Raw genomic sequence first — 11358 nt, forward strand, 5'->3', positions numbered from 1 at the left:
TGATGTTGTGGCAGACTTTGCTCTGTTTTTCCTACAAATAAAGATGATGGATTGAAGCACAGTCAATGCACAGCAGTGCTGGAAACGCCCCAGGTTGGTTCTGCCCTCCCCATACCCACAGGCTTTGCAGGACATTACACTCCATGTGAGAGCAGCAGGTGGTTTGGTGCGCATGGCAAAGCCAATAGATGTGACTTGCTGGAAAGCTTTGCTCTGCCCTGCCCAACATGCCAGGGTGCAAAGGTTGGACTCTCAAGCTTCTGGGGCACAGGTATGCTTTGAAGCCTTGGATCATGCTTTCTGAAGCACTTGGATTCTCCCTGGACGAAGGTGTATCTCTATCCAGCGGTTTTGCTTTCTTTATCATCGTTTGATGACTTAAACTGCAATCATTTTGTTGCTTTGTACCAAACCTGTGCATTAACCAGCTCCCAACAGCTTCAGTGATACCAGTCTCCCTAAGGGCATTTATTTGGTTTTTTTTACCATGTTGATAGCAAAACAACTGGATTGCAATAAAATTTGGCACATAAAACCGAGGGTGAGAAACACCTCCATGCTGCAGGTGAGAACCAGAACTCCTTGTCCTTGTCCTTGCCCTGCGGGAAGCCACAACTGGGGCTCAGATGGGTCTGGATGACACCTGGATGGCAGCTGGGATCTCTCCATGCCCCACACAGATGATGGAGCAGCAGTGACCCTACAAAACCCCATGGCTTGTCACTGGGCTAAGAGTTGATGCCCATGGGGAGCAGAGATCTCAGCTCAGAAGGTGCAGTGAAGGGTCTGAGCTCCATTGGTGCCTCAGTCCGGGAAGCATTCTGTGTGCTCAAAGGTTTCTGTCCTAATTGCTTTATTGCTGCTGATAAGACACAGCCTCTCTACTTCCACGCCAATGTTAATAATTCATTTTAACTGTGGCACTGGGTTAAGTCCCCCACATCTTCCTTTCTCTTGCCTTTCCCTGGCTGTTTCCTAACCGCTCCCTCGCTATCTGCGTGACCTCAGTGCGGCAACAGCTGACGTCCCTTGCATTGCTATGGGAGCCGTGCTCCTGCCCTTCGGTGCGGCTCTGGGATGGATGCAGGCGGAGGGGATCGGGTTTGAGCATCGTCACCTCGTGTCGCGCACCGCCACCACGTGTCGCTGCCGCGGATCTGTCACGGCAGCAGAACGCTGCTGCTGAGCCCTGGTGGGGAGACGTGCAGTTTGCAGGTCACAGCTGGAAAAGAACACTTCTGGAGAGTAGTTTTCTATCTTTTTTTTTTTTTTTTTTCTTTCTTTTCTGGTTATTGGGATGCAGATTCCTGATTTTTCCAGGTACAGAGTGGGGCACGGCGCTGCTTCTGCATTTGCTTCCCTGAAGGAAGGGGCTGCGCTCACTGCTCAGCATCCAGCTGGTGGGAAAGGGAAGGGCACCGCGAGGGAAGGAAGCGAGTGAGGGGAGCCCAGCCGCGCGGGGGGGGGGTTAAGGCTGCTCTGTTTGCTCACTGCCTTGTTCAGCATAGGAGTGGTTCAGCACAGGCACCAGAAGAACGAGCACTCATGACTTGTGTGTGCTGGACTCTCCCTTCCCCATCACCAGGATACTCATGCTGATGCATTGTATGCTGTCACCTTGCTGGTGGGGACATTGCACGGGTGACAAAACCTGGTGACCTGCCACCAGGTGAGCCTGGCATCCCATGGACTCCTTACAAAAGGTGAGGAGAAGGACTTCTGGTATGCAAAGCTGCAGCAGAACGACAGCCCCATAGCAGGGACTTGTCCCCACTGTCCCCACATTGCATTCCAAGTGCCACAGCTGTTCCTGCATTAGGAGTGAGCTCTGGCTGCAGCAGGCTGAGAGCAAAGGCAGCGGCGTTGCTGTTGGATGAGCTCTCCTGAGAGCAGCTGGTCGAGCCAGGTCACATCCTGAGTCACTCTGATGAGCAGTGGGGTGGCAAGATGCTTTGGGTGGAGGTTGATTGCTTTTGACCCAGGTGATTTGAAGGGTTAGTAACAAACAGAGATAGCAACCAGCTGCTCCCTTTGCTCACCTGGGTATGAGGCCCCCAGGTGTCCCAGGCTGACCCCAGCTTGTCAAGCAGGGACACCTGAACTCCCCACCTCCTTGAGATGAAAAAGGAGAGAAACAGAGCAGCGCTGGAAGAAAGAAGGGATATTTTCTCAGCGTTATTCACAAAGTAAGGGGCATGGCTATGGCAGAGCAGTGGTGCCAGCAGGCAGAGGCAGGGACTGCATGGAGGCAGTGAAGGCTTCTTCTGTTACTAAACAAGAGCTGGCTCTTAGATAATTTACAGAATTCGCTCCTTTGAGCCATGCTTCCTTTAATGCACCGCGGATGGGCACCATATTGGGCCCCCAGTTTGTTTTCCCAGTGCACAGTTGTGAAGGTGCTGTTTGCTAATAAATGAGAACAACAGCCTGTGCTTGTTTTGCAGTGCCCATCAGAGTTAATGATTAAAGAGTAGCTAGGGCAGTGTTGTTGAAACAAGTCAGGTGTTATCACTGTGCACGAACCCCTGTGTGAGGAGCAATAATAACCTATTCTTGTCTCTTACTGAACTTCAAAGCTAAAAGGCACTGGAAACCAAAGAACAGCTGAGGTCTCTCTGAAACAGGAGTGTGTTTGCCCTGCCAGTGCTGCCAAGGGGGATGCAGTGGCTCACTGGGACTGAACTGGTGGTTGCTGAGCACAGATTTTAAGAGCAGGAATGAAGGACGTTGTTTGAGTTTGGTTGTGAGATATCAGGTAAGTTTGCATCGCTGGGAAGTAAAGCAAAACAAACCACAACCAGAGAAAAATGCATGCACTCGAATGGGATCAGCTTGTTTTTCTGTCTGCTGTGTATCAGCAGGCTGTGAGCTCCCCACACTGAGCACTGTGCACATGGGGAACACAGTCAGGAGGGTTTGGGACCAGAACTTATCAAAACACCCCTCCTGAATTTGATCTTTTTAATGGAAGATGGATGTAAGAGTGCCTTTAATTGGGCCGGCAGCGACAGGCTCACACAGACATGGAAATGACATGTCTGAGTGTTGTGGGGTGGATAGTTGAAAAGTGGATACACAGCCTATGCAAAATGCAACACTGAGTGTTTGGGTCTTTACAAACACTGCTGTGATGTGTAAGCACACTGTACAGTCTGCATGAAGGCACTGAGGGCAAGTTTACCAACTCTTCACGCTATATTGTAAATATTATGCTCACTTTTCACCGCTATTTTATTATTATTATTATCATTTGTAATTTTGCTTCAGAAACAAATTATGCCCAGAGTTAAAAGTACCAGATCTGCTTTGAGAGGTACCCAATCCAGAACCCAGGAGCAAAGTTGGAGTCTGGCTGAACCCGGGCTTTGTTTCTGTTCTTAGAATCACAGAATCAGAGGTTGGAAAAGACCACCGAGATCATCCAGCCCAATGATCACCCCTGCAGCACCGCTCTTGCTCTTCTCCTGCACACCCCGAGAAAGCCAAGCACCCACCACAGCTCTACCAAGTATCTCCTGTATCTCCTTGTTCTATTCCTGGGTCTCTGCACACAATATGTGAGTATTTTTAGGACAGAAGCAAGCACGTCTCTGCAAGAAAAGCAGCAATCCCTGCAGCTCCCTGCACCAGCTGTGCTTGGGCCACAGGCTTTGGGCTCAGCGATAGGAGGCAGCAGCTGCAGCAGCACCTGATCCCACTGCCCTCATTAAAGAGGCTCTCTGTCCTGCTGAAGTTCCTTCTAGTCTGCAGAAAGGGGCAGTGTGGACTCCATGGGGACGTGGGCTAGCTGGGGCTGCTCCTGGTGTGCAGATGGGCAGCATCCAGCCCCCACCCAGCGCTGAGCTCCCCAGGCCCTCAACTTATGAGTGCAAATGATTGTCAGGGAGAGGGAGTGCAGCCTGAAACGTCAGAGGAGAGACTGAGCTCTGAGTGAAGGGGTCAGAGCTCTGAAGGCAAGATATCTGGTAAGTCCATTTTTCACAGCCCTTTGCCTTTCCAGAACAAATTCCCTGCTTGGAGATAGCAGCTGTTTCCTCCTGTGAGCAGAACCCTGCCATCCCCCTTGGGCACCAGCATCACAAAGAGACCCAAACCTTGTCTCTCTCTTCATCCATAGGCAGCCCCTTTTAAAGCAAGCCAAACCTGCAGCTTCCCCTTCGTGACAGCCCCTAAATGCATTAATGATTCTGTAGATCATGCCCCAGCCACACACTGGCTGTGTACAAAACATCCTATACAAGTGGCACTACTTTATTAGGCACGATGCCCTGAGTGACTCCACGAGCAGCAGGCCCCGTGTTTGCCCCCCGAGCTGCCCCAGCAGCAGGTGCTCATCCAGCAGAACCACGCAGGCTTGCAGGCTGTGCTCCTCGCTCTCGCCCAACGCTACTCCTTCAGCAGGCCAAGCTTCCTCAGTGCCTCACGCCGGTGCTCCTCTGTTGAACCCTTGGGGGAAATCTTCACGCTGACACAGGAGCGGGTCGGCCGGGGGAAGCTGGGCAGCGGGCTCAATCTTTTCTTGCTGCTCTTCTCCACCTCGGTGGGCTCCTTCAGTGCAGCAAAGTCCTTCCCTGCCCCGAGGGATGCGGGCCGTGGTCTGCTGCTGCGCAGGAAGCTGGGTGCCAGCCGCTCGATGAAGGACATCTTGCCCAGCGAGCCGCTGCCCTTGACGCCCGGCTCCTTGGCCATGCAGCTGCCCAGCCCTACGCCGGAGCGCTCCAGGGTGTTGGATTTGAAGTTCATGGCCCGACCCGCCGGGGCTGTGCTCTGTGCCTCCTGGCCCTGATTGCAGGGAGGTGGCACAGGGCTGGGCTGGGTGCAGGGCTCCTGCAGGTCCTGTGGCAGCCCCAGCTTCTCCAGGGCTTCCCGCCGGGCCTTTTCTCTCTCCTTGGGGTCGTGCTGCCCTGAATTCTGCTTTTCTGCAGCAGTGTCTCCAGCAGAACCGGCGGGTGATGGCGGTGGTACCTTCACCTTCTGCCCGTGCTCCGCACCGAGCGGCACTGGGCTGGCTTTGCTGGTTCTCAGGATAATGTTTGGTGGCAGTTTTCGTGGTTTGGGGGCTGTGGGAGGCCCACGCTTGGTTTCGGGGCCCTGCGGGACCTCCTGTGCTGCTGGGTGCTCCGCTTGGCTCTGAGGAAGCGCTGCGCTCTCCTGGCCCATCTCTTGGTGTGGCAGTGATGTGGGATCGGGGTCAGCAGCCATTCCCAGGGCTGGACGGGGCCGTGTCCAACTCTCCTCTGCATTGTCTTTTCCAGCATCTGAGCCATTGCTTCGTGACTGCTCTGTATGGCTCTCCTGGTTGTCCTGGAAGGGAGCTGGAGGTGGGATGATCAGGGATCTCACCTCTCTTCTCATGTTACCTTGGCCAAGCCTGCCCTCCTTGCCCATCTCCTGTGGAGATTTACCCAGTGGCACCGGGTCCTGCATGGTGTGCACATCTGTTTTGCCATCAGCTCTGTTTGCTCTTTGTGCATTTGCTGCAGTGATGTTCCTAGGAAGGCTGTGGTAGCCTGGGCTTGGTGCCATTGCTGGAGCTGAGCTTGGGAAGCTAGAGGAGCCCTCGGCGCCCTTCTGGTCGGCTGCATGCTGCTGAGCTGACCTTTCAGGAGGATCCCTCTTCTCCAAATCTAGGCAGAGAGAGATGAGAAATCATGCACTGTGCTGCACATGCACACAAGATATCTTACCATTTACACAACGCTTCTTCATGTCTGGAGATGACAAGCAGAGAAGCTCTGCCTAGCAGTTCTGTTTGCCACGTATCCAGCACTTGGGAGAACACACCTGGTGCCCTACATATCCCACCACACACAGCCTCCTCTCACCCATGGAGTGATAAAAGCCATCTGGCTTTTGCTTACCAAATTAATAAAACTGGGGCAACGCTCCCTCCCTGCCTGCCAAGGAAACTCACCCCAGTGTGGAAATCCTTTGCAAACAGGGCTGGAGTCCAATTCCCAGCTTACCCTGGGGAGCAGAGTCTCTCTTCAGCCGTGCCCTGGGCAGCTGGGAGGCCTCTGCATAGTCAGTCTCATCAGTTGAAACCCCACTATCTGCTTCTGCATCCAATGAGCCAATGGTTTCTTCTAAGAACATCAAGCACTCCTTCTCTTCCACAGATAAATAGTCATAGCTGTTATCACTCTGAGAAAAGAAGGGAAAAAGAAGTACTGATAGGAACTGCAGTGCGCTTTTATTTATCTGGGGGTGGCAGTGTCTCTCCTTGTTCTCCCACTGACATCGCAGCTTTGAAAGGGACACAGCGAGATCCTGTTTAATTTTTGTTGCATTTCGAGCATCACAAGATACGATCACTGTGGAAGTGCCAAGTCAAAGTGCAACATGTAATACACATCATTAAAAAGCTGAAGTGCAGGAAAGGATGGAGCATGTGTCAGATCAACAACCATGGGGGAGAAATTGTTCCAGGTGGAGTTGTTTTGCAAAGAGCTGCCTTCCCAAGCCTTGCACCATGCAATACTGCAACCAGTTTGTCCATCCCTAATAAATTTTAGAGGGTTTGGTTCTGGTTTGCAGTACATCAAATGGAAAACCTGCCCAGGACTGAGCTCTGTCCTAGCACATATCAATTATGCTCCAAGTCAGACAGGATGTAATTAAGCCATCAATCTTGGAATCAGTGTTTGGAGACAAACAAGTTTTAAGGAACAGATAATGAAAAATTGCACATCTACACCCATTGTCCCAGCTCATCTCCACCTTAACTCCTAAACCCATCTCTTGTCAGCCAGGGAGGAGTACAGCTTGATGCCTTCTCCAGGTGCAGTCACCCTCGTTGGAGCCACTGTGACCCAGTTATCCTACTGGTGCTGGGACAACCTGCCCTGCCCCTGGGCTGTGCCAAGGGCTCTCGCAGTTTGGTGTTATTCCCTGAAGAAATCAAGCAGTGAACTTGATCGCTGCTGTGTAGGTGTGAGAGATTGTGAGCGTTTTGGGGTCAGGATCTGTGAGGTCCTTGTGCTGCCACAGCAGTTTTGAGCAGGAATCCAACCGAAATCTCATGCTGAAGGGAGTGAGCCATGTCTGGGCTGAGCGCAATGGGACGACTTACCTGCTGCGAGTGGTTGGAGGCTGTGCTGACCATGCTGTCACAGCTGTCTGAGTTGCAGGCAGCCATGCCCAGCCCCAGGTCCTTTCCAGGCATGTCACGGGCTGTGGTGCGGGCTGGGACAGCACAGCTGGAGCAGGAGAGAGGAGATGTGTTAGGCTGCAGGGCTGCTGCGTGCAAATGTGCGCGCTCTTAGGCTGCTCCTAGCAAGGAGAAGGCATTTTTGAAAGCACCTTTGGAAACAATTTGGTTTTTTTCCAAATGTATTAGAAATGGAGTAAGGCCTGGAGAACCTATCCCATAAGGAGGGTGACGATTTAATCACCCTGGAGATGTGGTTCCTGAGCAAAGGAAGGAGCTGCAAGCCTGCAGCAGGCATGCACACTGACTGGTTGCAATTGAGGAGAGCTGGCAGGGCTGTTCCACCCTAAGTTGAGAGCCCTGCCTATGGCTGGTAGCACCTCCACACCCACCCAGTGCCCACTGAACAACAAGTAGCTCTTGGGGTTTCTACGTGCAAGACCATTCTGGGGCAGGGACCCCAGGATCCCATGCAGGTCAGTTACACTCACAGCATGCACAGCAAACAGAGCTTCACCCCCAGGAGAAAAGACGAAGCAGCCTACAGAAGCCATAATTACTTGTATCTATAAAGCATTAATTAAAAAGGTACTGACACCACCAATTACGTGCTTTCTTTGCTTGCACCGCCCATTCTTTGGGAGATGAGAGCAGGGCTGCAGAGCACAGCAAACAAACGCCCTCCCCAACACACACAGGCCCACGCAGGAGCAGTTGTTTGCGGGCAGACAGAGGAGCTCTTTGTGCTGCAACCTGGCCACAGGAGCACACTGCTGCTTTTCTTGGTAGAAGGATCAGGGAATTAGATCTGGTGATAAGCGAGCAGATCTGGCTGCTCGTTAAGACAGTCAGACCCTGAAAGAATTCTTTTGTAATTGCAATATGCCACAGAAATCAGATTTCATCACCCACAACCTGGAAGATCCAATGCTTCCACTCAGGAGGAACCTAATGCTTCAGGTTGGGTTTTGTAGTATTTACTGCCCAAATTACAGCTGAGGAAGCAGAGTTTTTGGAGCAGAACTACCCCCAGTTCTTTGAGTTTGGAGAAGCTTATAGCCAGAGCTGTTAGCTCTTGGGAAGCACAGGCTGGGGCTGGGGATTTTCAGCCTTCCCAAGCTGCGTAACTTTGCTGCAAACACCATTTGCAACGTGAAACATAAATCTGCTTCCAGGCAGCAAGAACCTATTGCCTGCTGGATGGGGACCCACAGGATTGCTGTAATGTTCTGCACTGCTTCCTACCCGCTGCACAGACTCGAGGGAGCAAAACAAGGAAGCGAAAGTCTTGCTTGAACTTGATGCTGGAGCAGCATCCTCTGCACAATGCCACAGCTGCAAAGCAGGCAGACCCAAGCAGGGGCAGCCACATGGGGGTCTCCAAGCTGATTCCTGGTGGTCAGCATGTTGGGAGAAATGATCTGAGCAGCCCTCTCCTTCAAACAGTGTGAGCGGGAGGAGGCAAAGTTCAGCAGGGAGCGTCAGGAGCTGCGCAGGAACAAGGGGCTCATTCTGCTGTGTGCTGTTCTCAGAGGAGATTACGGTTCTGACACATTCATCCGATTCAGGAGAAGGAAAGAGGAAACCAGCCTTGAAAAATGTCAGTTTTATGGTTCAGAAGGATTTTGCAGTTCGCTCCTTACAAAAAAACAACAGGTCGGCCACAAACTAAATGAGTGTTTAAAGTAAATTAAAAGGATACTTGAAAAGCTGTTTCTCAATCATGTGTTCTCCCACTAAAAGGGTTTTCCGAGAGGCCACTTTTTATTTGAAACACAAAACTCGCTGGGGCAGCTTTTGCAACATCTGCTGTAACTGTCCTCTGCAAAGCTTGCCGAGCCCTCAGACATCAAAGAACTGCTGGGTAGCAATTAATGCTAATTGCTTTATTTGAAGAGGCTACTTTCTTCTAATCCCAGCGCGACTACCAGAGCTCTATCGCAGCTCTCCAGCAGTGTTCACCAATGTCAGTGCTTTTTGCAGCTGTACTCTGATGCCCTACACCCACTCACAAAGGGCCCCATCCTAAACACAGAGAGCACGAGGAAACAGAGCACAGGCAGCTCCTGGCCTCTCCGTGCAGTGAGACAGATCCCAGCCCAGGGTGACCGAAGGCGATGGCGCAGTTCTCCAGTTCCTCCTCTTTAAACAAATAGGGCGCACATTTCAGTTTCAAGAGCTGAGTTTGCTGTTCCAATAACGAGTTTTACGGGTGTCCCGCAGCTCTCCAGCACCACTTTCCAGCCCCCCCCCCCCCCAGTCCCCATCCTGGTGCCACTTGGTGCATCAGCTCTGCCATTCTTTCTCCTTCCAAAGCAAAGTCCCCAACATGAAGGCACCGCAGCCCCGTGCCCCAGGCAGAGGCACTCAGCTCTTCACCACAACCACACTCAGCAGGAAAAGCAGAGAGAGCAGAGAGCAGGAAAGAATAAAGATTTTTTGATCTGTTTTTACCAGGATGTCCGACGTCCCCCGCTGCCCAAATCCTCGTCCTGGTCACGTCTATCCCAGCACGTCTTTGCTTTTCTGTGCTAACCAAACACGGGCAGGTTACACATTAACTCCCAGCACTGATAAGGCTGTGCAGGGCACAGGCAGCAGCCCGCCCGTCACCTGCAGCACAGCCAAACCACGCTCATCCCAACCCGAGCACAGGGAGCTCCTTCCTGCAGCTGGGCTGGGGTCAGGGTGCAGCACAGCCCCTGCTCTGCCGGGTGTGCAGCTCTGCACAGGGTGCCCGGGGGGGGGCAGAGCCCAGCGAGCGGCTGCGGGCTCCCGGCACCACCCAGCACCCTCCCTTCCTGGCCTCAGCACGGGTTTCACTGGAGACTCCTTAATCCGACATCCTGTTCTGCAGCATAGTTGCTCGCTGACATCTGGAGGCCCTGACCAAAACGCCCTTTTGGCAGTGATTAAGCCCTCCGCCGGGTGTTGGCGCTGGGTGCTGCGTTGCCGCACAGCAGGTTTCTTCTCTTCTGTGGTTTGGGGCATTGGGTGCCTCAGCTTGGGGCAAGAGCTGGTTCCTTCACAGCTCTGAGCATACAGATTGTTGCCGGAACAGAATGAGGCTCATGTACCACCAAAGCTTTCCCTGATATCATGTTTTCCCACTGTACACTTTACGGGGATTCTTTCGTAGAAGGAAAGGGGAGAGCCAGGAAAACGGCAGATATCTCAGCAGAAACCCTGCAGGGAGATTCCAGCCATCATTCAGGTTCTCATGCTTTAATGATTTTTTTTTTATATAAATAATATGTTGCAATATGTGCCCTGCTACACAGAACAGGGAAGTGGAAACATGGGTTATTTCAAGCTGCAGAAGGATGAAGGGAAAGCGGATGAGTGGGGAGCACAGAGCTGCCCAGCAGCGCTGGCAAGCCACAGCTGTGCCCTGTTACAAAAGGGCCATGTGGGCTGAGGAGCAAATCACAGCAGATTGGGAAACTGGAGAGTGTGGGGAGTTCCATGCCAGTGCTGTCCTCCTGTAATCACACAGCAAAGGTAAGAGATGCGAACGTGGTGCTTTCAGTGCAGCTGTTGCATTGCTGGAGCAGTGCAGCAGCCTGGGATTGTGGAGCTTAGTGCTTCTGGATGCACTCACTGGCACAGCGCTGGGTGGTGCAGTGGTTTGAGCAGCCTGGTTTGTGATGCTTTTTGTCTAGTTGCCTTTGGTTCTGAGTCTGCTTAGAACGTGGAAGCATGGCAAAACCAGATATGTTTTGTTACATACATGGAAACACAGAGAACTGAACAAACACTCCTGATGGAGAGGCTGTGTGCTGGGAGCACCGTGCTGACAGCACTGGGACCCAAACCCACGCCATACAATCTATAGAGCTTGCTGCCTGAAAGGCTCTCTGTAGATCAAAGAAAACATCCTGTTCCATTAAGAGAAGTCTTGAGCTGCTGAGAGCTGACTTCTGTACAGCATGGATGCCTGGAATGAACCTGTTCCTTTTCTACACTCTTCCTCTGACAAACAAAACCAGCTGCTACTCAAAATAAAGCGTGATTTCACGTACGTGGTATGAAGTCTATGCAAATAGTCAAGTGATGCAAAGAAAACTCTCCAGAATGCTGCGAAAGGTCTTTGGCATGCTAACAGGCACCTCGTGCCTCGCCCTCTGCACAAACAGCAGAGTGTGGGTGATTCAGGTCTGGCATGGAGGAACTGCATCCACACAGATAAAGCACTGCTGACATAATGA

General features: G+C 52.2%; 1 protein-coding gene across 1 annotated transcript; it reads right to left on the bottom strand.

Annotated features, from left to right (window-relative positions):
- Positions 1-4114: 4114 nt before the first annotated feature.
- On the bottom strand, positions 4115-9884 carry C24H1orf116 (chromosome 24 C1orf116 homolog). Its single transcript, XM_048926236.1, has 4 exons — positions 9605-9884; positions 7073-7199; positions 5967-6144; positions 4115-5627 (listed from the first exon to the last, which is right to left on the bottom strand). Exons 2-4 carry the CDS (start codon positions 7163-7165, stop codon positions 4387-4389), a joined length of 1512 nt encoding a protein of 503 aa, XP_048782193.1. The 5' UTR covers positions 7166-7199; positions 9605-9884; the 3' UTR covers positions 4115-4386.
- Positions 9885-11358: the final 1474 nt, after the last annotated feature.

Source organism: Lagopus muta, chromosome 24 (genome assembly GCF_023343835.1).
Source record: "Lagopus muta isolate bLagMut1 chromosome 24, bLagMut1 primary, whole genome shotgun sequence".
Lineage (NCBI taxonomy): Eukaryota > Metazoa > Chordata > Aves > Galliformes > Phasianidae > Lagopus > Lagopus muta.

Coding starts and splice junctions, on each gene's coding strand:
- C24H1orf116 (XM_048926236.1), bottom strand. CDS start 7,165: ATGCCTGGAAAGGACCTGGGGCTGGGCATGGCTGCCTGCAACTCAGAC. Junction 6,145..7,072: donor CCTCCAACCACTCGCAGCAG/GTAAGTCGTCCC, acceptor TTCTTTTCTCAG/AGTGATAACAGCTATGACTA. Junction 5,628..5,966: donor GAGAGACTCTGCTCCCCAGG/GTAAGCTGGGAA, acceptor CTCTCTGCCTAG/ATTTGGAGAAGAGGGATCCT.